Source organism: Myodes glareolus, chromosome 10, assembly GCF_982192425.1.
Source record: "Myodes glareolus chromosome 10, mMyoGla1.1, whole genome shotgun sequence".
NCBI lineage: Eukaryota > Metazoa > Chordata > Mammalia > Rodentia > Cricetidae > Myodes > Myodes glareolus.
Window position 1 is genome coordinate 11,580,485 of NC_142035.1, and position 12,859 is coordinate 11,593,343.

General features: G+C 51.9%; 1 protein-coding gene across 6 annotated transcripts in view; it reads right to left on the reverse strand.

Moving 5' to 3' along the window:
* Positions 1 to 1,209: 1,209 nt before the first annotated feature.
* Slc9a8 (solute carrier family 9 member A8) overlaps positions 1,210 to 12,859 on the reverse strand; it is a 54,697-nt gene continuing 43,047 nt past the window's right edge. For 5 of the 6 annotated variants that reach the window (XM_085696992.2, XM_048441133.3, XM_085696990.2 and 2 more), the window contains 5 exons: positions 10,636 to 10,718; positions 9,199 to 9,310; positions 6,745 to 6,965; positions 4,845 to 4,991; positions 1,210 to 4,250 (listed from right to left, as the gene is read on the reverse strand). In XM_085696992.2, coding sequence (XP_085553118.2) covers positions 4,143 to 4,250; positions 4,845 to 4,991; positions 6,745 to 6,965; positions 9,199 to 9,310; positions 10,636 to 10,718 — 671 coding nt within the window. In that variant the 3' untranslated portion in view covers positions 1,210 to 4,142. Of the gene's footprint in view, positions 4,251 to 4,844; positions 4,992 to 6,701; positions 6,966 to 9,198; positions 9,311 to 10,635; positions 10,719 to 12,859 lie in introns of those variants that run through there. The other variant, XM_085696993.2, reaches the window with a different exon arrangement.

Consider the following 12,859-nt stretch of genomic DNA (forward strand, 5'->3'; position numbering starts at 1 on the left):
AGCTTTTCAGAGACGATTCCCCATCCATCAAAGCCGAAGGCCCAGAGACACCACGGAGAACTCAAGTGTAGTTTGTAGTATGTGTGTCTTTTCTGCTTTGCCTTTTTTTTTTTTCCTTTGACTATTTTTGTCTAATCAAGGATGGCTCAAAATTGAGGCCATCTTTCTGTCTTGGCCTCTTTAGTGTTGTGATATGGTTATATACCACTATGTCTGGCAGCATAGTGTGTAGCCCTGGTTGGCCTGGAACTTGCTCTGTAGGCCAAGATGGCTTCCAGCTCAGATTTCCGTCTCTGCCTCCCAAGTGCTGGGATTGAAGGCGTGCACCACCATACCCCATACAGCATGTTTGTAGCGTGCACTAAATGTGCATACTCTTCCTCAGACTGAGTTCCTTCATGGGATGGTTCAGGGGCTCTGGGACCCTTTTCTCCACTGCTTCTGCTCTCAGAGGAAGTTATTTCTTTCTACTTCTCACCTCTACCTTGAGGGATTTCTCTGGAGTTGCCCAGGCTATCTTTCAGTGGAACTGAGCCCTCTCCTTCAGGCTGGCACTACTTAGAGAAACATCTTCAAGGCCAGGGCATCCTGAGAATTTGGTCTGTTGTTCACCTGTGTGTTCCCTGATTTAAGCTAATTAAGTTACTGCACTGGGAGATGTCATACTAGGGCAGCTTTCCCTGACAGGGCCCAGGCTACAGAGAGGGGCCCTCGTGTCTTGCACCCTTGGTGCATCGTCAGCCTGCAGCTGGCGCCAGGTAGATATGGGTGCCACTTCAGTCTCTCAGCTGCTGGTGGGGGTGGGGGAATCTCAGAGCTAGAAACCAGGAAATTGGTTTTTGTCCTATGTGTGCATGCACAGGACCTTACATAAGGCCTCTCTTCGTGAGCTGAGGACCAGATAGGCTCTGGCTTCTCAGTCATGTGGATTTAATGGAGAAGTTTTCCATTTTTCTGCAGGTAGACAGCTGTAAAATCAATGGGCAACCAAGGAGCAGCAGGCCCTGAGAGGCCTGGCACTCTGGGAGGAAGCCATGGTTGATAGCATTCTGCCTCGCATGTGGCTCACTGAGGACCAGAGATGTACTCCTAAACATTGCACTTCTTGGAACATGCCTCATGCTGTCCTGGAGAGCTGTGGGGACCCAAAGCCACATCCAGGAGTGTGCAAACCCAGTTTTTGCAAAGTCACTGACACAACTGAGCAGCTCTGGTTCCACAGCCTTTTATTTCTTATTCAGAGAGGTGGTGAGGAGAGGCAGGCAGGCGAGGGGACTCCAGCAGAGTGACACAATCCGCACTGCTCAGGCCCAGGCCCCTTCCAGAAAGGGGCCCTCGGGTCCCAGGGACTTTACACACATGGCTCCCAGCTGCCTCCCCAAACCACAGCAGAAACGGTGCTCTTCCAAAGCCTTCCACTGTCAGAGAAGAAAGGAACCCAGGCTTGTGAAGAGAGCCTTTAGCCTCTCTCTGGTGAAGTAGGGGACTCCACCAGTCCCCACCCAGTACCATGGCTGGAGATCAGGGCCACAGCTACCAAGAGTGGCCTGTCCCACCATGACTGCACATGATCGTGCCTCAGTGAGGGGGGCCATAGCACCTCCCTCGTCTGAAATTGAGTGGACAGGTGGGAAGGCTAGGTGGAGAAGCAGGGGCACCACAAGCCCTCCCTCCCTCCTACCATTCAGTTTTAGGTAACACAGCCTGGCTCTGGGACCCTGAGAGAACCCGGTGACTTGCCGCTGTCACCGCTTGGACCTGGTTTCCTGGGCACCAGCCAGCAGAGAAATCAAGCTGCTATTTCTGAGAGAATGGGAAGGGCTCCTGTCTCCATGTGGCATCTTAGAAGTCTCATGGGTGGCAGACAGGTACTGAATTCCTCCTCACATGGGAGCCAGGAACAGCTGACTTCTACCATATGGACCTCCACAGCTAAGAGGGGGAGGGATCTGGGCAGCAGCCACCCAACTCAGAACCTACCATGGACATGTAGACCTAGTAGTCCCTAGGGTGGGTTTTAAGACGGCTTCTCTGCTCAGTCTTGGCATTCTGTTGCACAGAAAGGGATCTGCACATCAGGCCGTCAGCCTGTCAGGTTTCACCCCAAAATGCTGGATGAGGCTGTTTGGAGGAACCTGTGACCTTAACACTGCAGAAAGCAGGTCACTGATCCCAAGAATTGGCTCATACACACTGCAGGGATGGGCCACCAGGAACTTCAGGGTGAGGCCTGTCCACTGGCTAAAGTGCCAGATCTCCAAGGGCACCCATGCCCCTCACTCTGAAGTTTTACCTTCTGTGTGCTCAGCTGCTCTGTCCCTTGGCTTAGACCTGAACTCTGCAGCACAACTGGGTCTTCTACCATAGACATCCACTGCTGCACACAATAGGACAGGCGGGTCTGAGAAGGTGGTGGAACCACTTGTTTCTCATCTGAGAAATCCCCTCTAGAGCTATGCTTCCTGGCCATGGGCCCTTAAGGGCTGGATACTCTCCCAGCTGCTAAGCCCACATTCCCCAGGAAGGGGCAGAGGTGCCTACTGGCGTTCAGGGCTGGTGCAACAGTTTTCCCACCAAGTTCCCAGAAGCTCACTTCATGTCTTGGCCAAGAGTGCCGTGTCAGAGACCTGGTGACAAGGGCTGAGTAAGTGACATCCAGGTGCCTCACTGCTCAAAGAAAGCACTGAGCTTGGAAAGCAACTTCCATCTTAGAGATTAGAGCCTGAGTTCTGGAAAGAGAACAATCCAGCCTGACCTTAGCCCCACCCCCAATTACACAAGGCCACAGGTGGCTTCAGCTCCATGGTTAAGGTGAGAGACAAGGAAGAGGACCTTATCTTGGCTATACCAAGGATAAGTGACCTTATGTACAGAAACAAACTACATGCTTCCAACTCTGCCACCTTTTGCAGCAAGTGAGGTGAGGGCTGTCTTCTAACAGCAGAACCACAGCACCTGAGGTGGGAAACACCTGCAGCTAACCCACTCAGGCCCACTGTGTCCCCATTGTGAGGACAAGGCCATACACAACAACTAAGCCACCTGGGGTACAAGGAAGGACTATGGCCACATGAGTAGTTGCTGAGGGGCCATGGAAGGGGAGACTGCAGCAGCTATGAAAGGGCAGGTGAGGACATCAGGCAGTAACCATTGCCTGTGGTGTGATCCAGCACGCCTTACACTGACACATGCATTGAGAGTGTTTGTCTGACCCAAAGTCACTGGCATCCCAAGAGGCAATTGGCTGGAGTAGGGAGCCCTGGCCTCAGCAGCTGTGCTCTGGCCCCTGCCCCAGTGTCTTGAAGATCTGGGGTCCTGGCACAGAGGGCAGAGGACCCAAGCTCCAGGAACTGGTGAAAGAAGAGGCTGGGCTCTGGGCAGAGGACAAGGTGAGGGAGGAGGCAGTGGTGGAGAGGAGAGAGGATATGGAAGTAGCTCCAGCACTTGGGAAAGGTGCCGCCAAGGATTCTGTGCTTCCAGGGTCAAAAGACCCACTTTGTCTCTTTGGAGAGTAGTCCACCCAAACCCAGGGGATAGGCCAACAATGCCTTTCCTGGAAGCCTGCAGGCTGATCCCTGCCAGGCACCAGTGTAAACATTTGCAGTATGCCCACAGGAGGGCTGCAGCTGTCTGCCCAAAGGCAGGCCTGAGAGGTGCCAGTTCCATGGCAAGAAAAAGGTCCTTCAGCCTTTCTTTTTGGGGACACAGGACAGGGACTGTGGGGCTTTTAAAGTCTCTCAGCCTTGGCACCAGGCCCGAGACTGCTGCTGCTGCCGCCGCTGTCACCACCAAGGCATCTTGACAATGCAGAGACAAACAGCAGATGTGCCTGCCAACAGCTGCTCCAGAGGTGTGAGGAAGGTGTGGCCCTGGCATGGTGTGAGCTGAGCAAGCCAGCCTCCCAAGTTTTCTCTGGGCCTAGCACAGAAGCAGGAAGGAGGCTGGCTGCTGCCCTCCTCTGCAGGCCCAGAGACAACACTGGGGCAGGTCTGGCTCGTGAGCCATGGAGGTCAGCCACAGTCCCAAAGTCGTCACTCTCCAAGGGCCTGAGGATTCCTAGCTAAGACTAGCCCTCAACCTACCATCCCATTTCTGAGGAGGCTGCATGACGCATCATCTTCTGGGCCTAGGGCACTGTGGGCTCAGAACAGCTCCTGCTCATCATCCTCAGAGCCCGACGGGCCCTGGCGGACCTCCTCATACCACTTGTTGGTGAGGCTTTTCATTTGGATGCGCCCATGGTGGAGGTCCTGAAGCAAGACACGTAAGCGTCAGTGACAAGGTCAGGGAACAAGAGGCTGCTGTGAAGCTATGGGCTGGAGGTAACAGGAGGGCCTGCTGAGAACTGAGGGATGGAGGGGGAAATGGCATTTTAGAAACTCAGCCGTAGGAATTATGTAAGCCTCATCTCTGCCAGCTTTGGAACATGTTGCCCTGTGCATGTGAGCTTTCCCTGGGCCTCAATTTCCCCTGCTGTCAAATGAGATAACATGTTTTGCTGCTTAGCTGTTGGAGGACATGGTCTTGGGGGTGTGAGGGGCTGCTGTGGAGAGAGGGAGAGCAGCCAGGAGTGCCCACCACCCCTGGAGGAGGCAGCTGCAGTGCTTGGAGGGCCAGGGTCACAGGCTGATCTAAGACTTCTTGGCTCAGCATCAGAAGCTGATTCACGTCCGTGAAGGCAGCAGGGAAACCTAAACTGTTGTTAGCCATCTTCCAAGGCATGCAGCGAAGGAAAGACAGCAGGGTCAGAGCTAGGCTGCTTACTAGCCTCCAGCAGCGACTTCCCTCCCCACCCCTGGCCACTGCAGGCCTGATGGGAGGCAAGGGATTCCTGATATGCCCACCTCCTGTGTCAGCCGCCGTGTGAAGAAGGGGTTCAGGTACTTGGCATCCAGCCACATGAAGCCTTTGAGGTCCTGCTGTCTGATGTAGTGGGCTTCATATTCCTCCTCGGTGAGCTCAGACAGGTGCTCTGACTCAATGGCATTGCCCTGTGTGACAGAGCTGGCAGTGTGAGCAGGCACTTCCCTGGGAGCCCCCACTCTGCCTTCCTTCCAGAATGCCACCCCTAATGCATGCTACCCTAGTATAGGTGATCACCAAAGGGCTCGCAAAGCCTACTCTCTGCAGGGAGGCCCAATGACAAGTTTGGAGCATAGGAGTCTCCAAAGTGGCAAAGCCCTGCTTGCCTGGGCCTGCAGTGCAGAGGACAGTAGAGGAGTGCATGGTCAATCTCTGGGGCCCCAGCTGTAATTCCTGCGACAGCAGGTTAGCGGGAGGGCTACCACATCTGCACACTCAATAACTTCCTACACTGCTGCTGGTCTGGTGACCCTCCTCTCAAAACCTAGTTAGAGCATCTGTTGGTGAGTGCAAGCTCTGACTGGAACTTTTTTCGTGCCTCAGTGTCCTTCTCACCTGCAGACTGGGGACTATGAAAGTCCCTGCTTCCTGTAGAGTCCAAGTGCCTTGGCCACAACACCGTGTTATGGTTGTCCAAGAGGGACTGTAACCTTGGCAGAAATGTCAACCCACACAAGGATTCCATCTGTAATTCCCAGTACTTGGGAGGTAGAGGCAAAAACATTGCAAGGCAGCTGTAGCCACAACACAGTCAAGCCCACCTTAATCTACAGTGAGCCCATAACAAAACACAAAAATGGGCTGGAAAGATGGCTCAGTCGTTCTGAATGCTTGCTGCTTTTCCAGGACTGTAGTTCAGTTCCCAGTACCCATGTTAGGCTCTTAAATGCTTGTCGCTCCAGTTCTGTAGGATCTAATGCTCTCTTATTGTATTCATGGGCATGAGTATATGTACACGTACGCACACACGTGAGCACACACACACAGCTTACACATACACAGACAGATGCAGACTTTTAAAAAGTTGAAAACAAGGAAACAAAAACAACAAGAACAAAAAAGTAAAGATCACAACACAACCAAGCAAAATGGTTAGCTAGAAGCTGGGAAGAAAGGGCTCTGAGCATGAGAAGGACCTGCAGAGTCCAAGGCTGACTACCTAGAGGAAAGGCCCTGACTCTCCCATTCCACATAGCACTTTGATGACTGACCCAAGTTACTGACATCTTCCTCAAAGAGGGAGACTAGAAGGAAATGCATCTCGGAATGCAGAGGGTGGGTAGAAGCGTGGGTCAGGAGTCAGGGTTGCTGCCGTGAGGAAGGAAGGGCAGGGAGCCAATGCAAGGTGGTCCCAGCCTGAGAGTAGGCAGCAGGAGGTGACTCACAGGAAGCAAAAGTGTGCAAGGGGGCACAGAAACCTCAGTTTCCAATGTCTGGGCCCTGAACCCCTCTATCCCTAAACCATGACCCCTGTGTCCTTGAGGATGCCACCTTGAGCTGACCCCTCAGCTACAAGCCATCATCCTCTTGGTCCCTACTGAGAGGTATAAACGCACACTGAAGAATACCTAATTTTGAAGCCATTTGGTCCCTGACCTGGGCTTCTGGCTCAGCTCCTGGCAGCCGAGGCACTCTCCCAGGATTCTGGCACAGGCTCTACTTCAAATGTCCTGAGCTACAGATGGCATCAGTTCTCAGCTGCTATGGCTTCCGCAGGTCACAAGGCTGGCACACACCCCACCCCAGAGAGTCATGCTTTAGAAGCCAAGTTGCTGCACCTGTTCTCAGGCTTGCACGGCTGACCCTGGGGTAAGCAAATGCATATGCAAGAGCCTGACCTGCTCTCCCCGGCAGACAGGCAGGGCCCATAGCCGCACTAACCATCTTCTCAGTCTTGCTGAGATTGACATCCTTCTTGTTCCTGCGGCATGCCCGGGCATCCTCAATATCCACAAGGCGGATGAGAGGCATGGTGCTGCCTCCCAGAAGCAAGATGGTGAAGAGCACAATGACAATGGTGGTGGTGCCAATGAGCTGTCGCTTCTCCATGGGCTCCAGGCCCAGATGCAAGCTCAGTGCATAGGGGATGGCCCCTCGAAGGCCTGGAACAGTAAATGGAGATTCAGGGCCAAGCAAGAAGCAGGGAGAGAGAACAGAGAAGAAAGTGGCTCCAGCTTAGCACCACTAACAGTAGGACCTGCAGAAATGGTCTAGGATGGGAGAGTAGATAGCAGGGCAGACAGGTTGAAGTCCCTTGTGTGTTCTACACGCGCTGGTTCCAGGCAAGCTGACCACAGCCATGGCACTGTGTAGCAGGCGTACTCGGGGACCCATCAGATCTGTCATATGACAGCGATGGTAGCTGAGTCCTACCTGGGTGTCCCAGGCCCCCAACCAGGTGTTCTGTGCACAGACAGGGCTGTCTGCCACAGAAACCTGCCCAGCAGGTGCTGCCACTCTCCACAGCGCCCAGGCGGGAACCAGCCTAGAGTAGAAGTGCAGCAGACCCAGGCAGCAGTGAGGGTATGATCTGCCTAGTGACTCTTCTATCTGTGGAGCTTGCTGGCAACGATGACAGGACTAGGGGTGTGGGCAGAGCTGGAACCAGTTGCTCTGTACCATACACACAGAGCAGAGGCTCCTGAGCCCTGCCTTCAGAAGCTCCCAGAGCAGCTAGGTCAGTAAACACAACACTAAATTCAGAAGAGTCACTGGGAAAAGAGACCACAGTGGGGTAGCTCAGACATGTAAGAGGGGACTCTGAGAAGCTTGGCTGCTGCAGCAGTCCAGACCTGAGATGGCCAGGAGGCCAGGATTCAGAGATCTAAGCACGGGGAGCTACTCTTCTCCAAACCTACAAGGGTCACAGGATGAGGGAACCTGACATATGTGACAGGCTCAGTGTGCACATGTGCCTAACAGGGATAGGAAGGGAGCAATATATACCAACCCACCGTGCTGCTTCCCATGGAAGGGAGGGCAAGCCAAGCAGCAGGCAGGCAGTGGGGCTCTGGCTCAAGGAACTCGCTGTGGCCCATGACACCCAGAAGTAGAAAGGAGTAGGAACTGGGTTCCAAGGGAAGGGCTGGTTTGGAGAGATGGACAGATGGAAAGGCCAGGTCAGGAAGTCCAATACTGTCAGAATACAGGTTCAGAAAGAGGTGGGGTCGGGACCCAGGATGCCACTGTCTGGGGTCAGTGTGGGAAGGGTTCAGTGGGAGGCTGGGGAGGTGTCTTTGGTATACTGGCAACAGTAGTGGGAAGAGGGAGTCTGAAGTCAGGCAGATACACTAGGTCAAGGGTTGATTCTGCAGAAGCCACTGGTGAGCTGCTCAGGGCCAAGGCCAGCACAGCAGATGGGAACAGGGGTGGGGAAAGTGAGGACAGAGTGAGGAGCTGGGGCTGGGAGAGCAGCTCTGGTTTTGATTGGGAGGAGACATTAACTGTTTAAATGATAATTCCAGCACTTGGGAGGCAGAGGCAAGGAGGATGGCTCCAAGTTCAAACCTAGATTCCTTTGCAAGTTTCAGGTCAGCTAGACCTCTACATGTTTCTGTGAGACAGGGGTTCTGGTTGGACTCAAGCTAGAAATCCACCTGCCCTGTTCTTCCAAGTAGCTGGCATTATAGTTCAGTGCCAGTGTACTTAGCTCAGTTTTTATAATAAGGCCTTTTTGAAGAAAAAGAATTATGAAGCAAATTGTAGTGAACATTATGAAGCACTTCAACCCTCATGGAAATATTCAGTTATATTTACTTATTTTATTTTTTGAGATGGTCTCACTCTGTAGCCCTGGCTGGCCTGGAACCCACAGAGATCTGCTTGTCTTTGCTGGGATCACAGCCTGTGCCTCCACACCTGACTAATGACACTTAAATAGGAAGAGTACAGAGAGTTAACAGTTCCTAAGGGACTGGTGCTTTAGAGCTGAATATTGACAAAGTCATTCTAGACTTCAGAAAGTAGAGAAGTGTGATTGACAGGAAGCTGCAACGCTCAGATTCAGCTATGGGGCTCTGCAGCAGAAGAAGAAATAACCTGGATAGCCATCAGGAGGCCTTGGGTCGAATCCATATGCTTAGCACCACCCCACACCACATACCATGCTACACAGGCCTGCCAAGGGTGTGCATGGAGCTGGACAGGTTCTTGCTTTGCCTCCAAGGGTTCCTGGATGCTAGGCATGATCTTTGCCCTCCTGGAACCTGAGCATTCTCATTCCAGGGTTGGAAAAGGGCCAACCACTTCATGGTGCTGTGACAAGGGTGCCATCTGGTAACACCTGTTGGAGCCTGGCTTGCCACTTTAGGCCTGCCCACCCTGGTTGCCACTTACCACTGAACCACATGATGAACATCATCTTGGGGGTAATTTTGTGATCTCGGAAGAAGTTCAGCAGGTAGGACAGAGGGAAGATGTTGACAGCTCTGCCGAACAGTACCAGTACCTGTTGATATCAATATGCTCAATGCAGGCGGAATCTACTGCACCTTCAGGCCAACATCAGTGTAACACACCTGTCTAAGGTTGTCCTGCTTTCAGCTACAGAGACCCCAACAGTCAGAGCCTCACACATGTGCTGCTGTCTTGGCTCGGCCTGGGTAGAGCTTTTCGGTCTGACCTTTTGTCTCAGATGCTAGAAGAAAAGAGACTAGAAGCATCATCATAGGCTTTAGTCACACAGCCTCAGAACAAAGGCAGCACCACCAGGAATCCATAATGGGGTGGGCTTATGCTAATCCTTCCCACTGTGGCACTGTGGGGAAGAGGGGACACAGGTACTTCTGCCTTTGCTCTGCGGTCTGGCTTCTCAGAGCAAGGAGGACGGGCTGAGTGAGGCCTACCTGGGAGCACAAAGGTGTCTCAAGTCCTGGGCCTATTGTGGGGGTAAAGCCTCCTCCTTTAACCAACCACAGCTCCAAGGGGCTGGGGTAAGGGCTGGGCTCCAAGCATCTGCTTCTGCACAAGGCCCTGGGTTAGATCCCAGCAACTCAGAAACTGTCAGAGTTTCTGTGAAAGGCCTTCCCAATGCTTCCCCCTAGACCTGTGCTCACAGGGCAGACTGACATAGGCAGGCGGCCATCTCTAAATGGAGGTCACATGGGAACGGGAAAGAGTCAAAAGGACCCAAGAAAACTGGGGTCTCGTGCGGCTGAACACATTTCTCCTTTCCTTTGAGGCAGGTTCTGCCTGCGAGCTTAGACTGTTCTTGAATGTGCCATGTAGTTTAAGCTACCCTTAAGACTTCTTCCTGTGGACCTGGAGAGAACATCAGTGCACATAAAATAAAAATAAATAAATCATTAAAAAAAACTATTTTATTGTCTTTTCTTGAGACAGGGTCTCAATGTGTATGTAGCCCTAGTTGGTCTGGAACTTGCTACACAGACCAGGGTGGCCTTAAACTCACAGAGCTCTGCCTGCTTCTGCTTCCCAAGTGTTGGGATTAAGGGCATGCACCATCACACCCAGCTGGCCTTAAACTCTTAATTCTCCTGCCTTCATCTCCCAAGTGCTGGGGTTATGGGCACCCACTGATATGCTCTGGCTAAGACTGTACTGTCTGAAGGCGACTACACCATTCAAGGACATTGAAAGTGTAAAGCGTCCAGATGCTTATGTCTGGGATTTTTTTTAAAGAAATGACATTTTCAACAGAATCACGTCTCTGTAGTTGTCGGCTCTGAACTGGTCACAGTTACATAGATGGTTCCAGACCATGTAGCTGATATTCTAACAATAAACATTCAATAAAAACAAGAAAATACTTACTATGCACCAGATGACAAAGGAAATTTCAAACTTGTGAGGGAAACTAAAAATGGACAGGCCAAGAAATGCAAACACACATGTTTCTGAAAGAAATCAAAGAATGGATTATTCACCCCAGTTCCTTTCTTACAATCCAGTAGTAACTTAAGCATGCATTTCCAAAGCCACACCAATAGCCATCTTATTTTCTGGAAAAATCTTGCACCAGATACTGTGGTTAGACTTTGTACTTACTATTTTTTTTTTGGGGGGGGTAGATGGAATGAGATAAGGTCCTGCTATTTGGCCTAGGCTGGCCTAAATGGGGGTAGATGGGTTGGGATGAGGTCTTGCTATCTGGTCCAGGCTGGCCTAGAATCTGAGTGCTGGGATTGCAGGCATGAACCACCATGACCAGCTTCCTCCTTTACTGTCACGTAGGCAATGTGTCTCTGCTATTGACAATTTCCCAATGTAATGAGTAAGCTGTCAAATACTGTATGCAAATAAACAAGCTCCCACCCGTGTATCTGCTGAATCAGTCAGGGTTCTACCTACATGGCTCAAAGTGGCAAGAATTCCAAGCATTTGACTGTAGGTGCCATATGACAAGTGAGAAAGGGGGCTTCAGTTAACTCCCTCCCAGTTCATCGTGCCGACAGCACCCGCTAGCGGACAGAATGTACTGATGCTGGCTGGAGGCTCAAGAGGCAGCAAACCCACAGGGTTAGCTTGTGGGGAGGACCCATTTGCACACTTGGTCACACTTGGTGCAAACATTTGTGTGTGCTAAAAAAAAGAGCACCTCATAAATTTCCAGGCTCCTGATTAAACTACGGGGTCCAAAAGAAGAGCCCAAAGAGCCCAACACCTAAGGAGACAGGGATTGCATTTTAAAATGTGCACATCGAGCTGGTGAGGCTATTTAAATCACTTCAGTGGCGTTTGCAGTGGCTCGTGTATTCTTCAACACAGCACGAGCAGGGTGCTTGTCCCTCCCCTCCCTCAGACACCTTATCTAATAATGTGCGATCCTTCAAGCCAGTGCATTCAGGCCTACTCCACTTCTCCCTAGGAGCGGGAAGTGTGGTTGACTTAACCCATCCTTTCAGGGTGGCCACATAAGCTGCTTCTGGCAATGCAAGCTACATGAAGGCAGCCTAGTACACTGGTTAACCTCCTCACTAAGAGCAGGCCAGGAGAAAGCACATGCCTGGTGAATTCCCACAGATGCTGTGATGGAGCTTCAGAGGAGATGGCATGCATGTACAGTCCCAGAACTGAGTGCTAACTAGAGCTAGTCAGGGGCATGAAACAGAAGCCAAGAGGTGCACTGTTCTCTGCTCTACCCTGTGAGGACCAGGTCAGAGCCTTTGGCCAAGGCTTTCTGGTAAGAGCTGTGGATCAGCCGGGCAGTGGTGACACACACCTTTACTCCCAGCACTCGGGAGGCAGAGGCAGGCGGATCTCTGTGAGTTCGAGGCCAGCCTGGTCTACAAGAGCTAGTTCCAGGACAGGCTCCAAAGTCACAGAGAAACTCTGTCTCGGGGGGGGGGGGGGGAGCTATGGATCAAACAGCCACTGGAGCACTAGAGGCCTGTCTCCTAGCTTGTACCTTGACAATGGGTTATCTGGCCTCTCCTTACCCAGCTTCCCTACCTTGCAGACAGCCCTGCCATCCCCGGCTCAAAAGTGAAACAATGCCCCTGAACACTAGGGAATGCTAAAATTGCAGCTGAGGTCTAGCCCCAGCGCATATGCACGCCTGAGCAGTTTAAAGGGATGGTTAAAGATAGCATCTTTACTCCAGGTATGAACATGAGTGGGTATGTGGTACATGGAGGGGGAGGAAGCTCCAACTGTCACTGCTTGACAGGCCTCATACGCATCCGAGGGGAACACGGCTCTGGAATTTCCCTCAGGGCTAGGATGCCCTCATTTAGAAGCTCACAGTGCCCCTAGATGGAAAGCCCAAGACCCCACCACTCAAGGGTGGGGCCATTTAACCACCTCAGCATCATCTCTAAGGAACACCTGTAGAGATTCCACATTAACACCTGGAATGTTTAGCAGCAGTTCCATTTTTGGTCATAAACTGCAGGCATCAAACGTCCATTTCTTAAGTATTGCACATCTTCTATGGAATCACAAAACCACAGGAGCCAACCCAGGAGTTAGGAGCATGGTACTTGCTTGAGCTTGGAAGGATTCTGGGCCCTGCTGCCAAGGAAAAATCCTAGCTTAC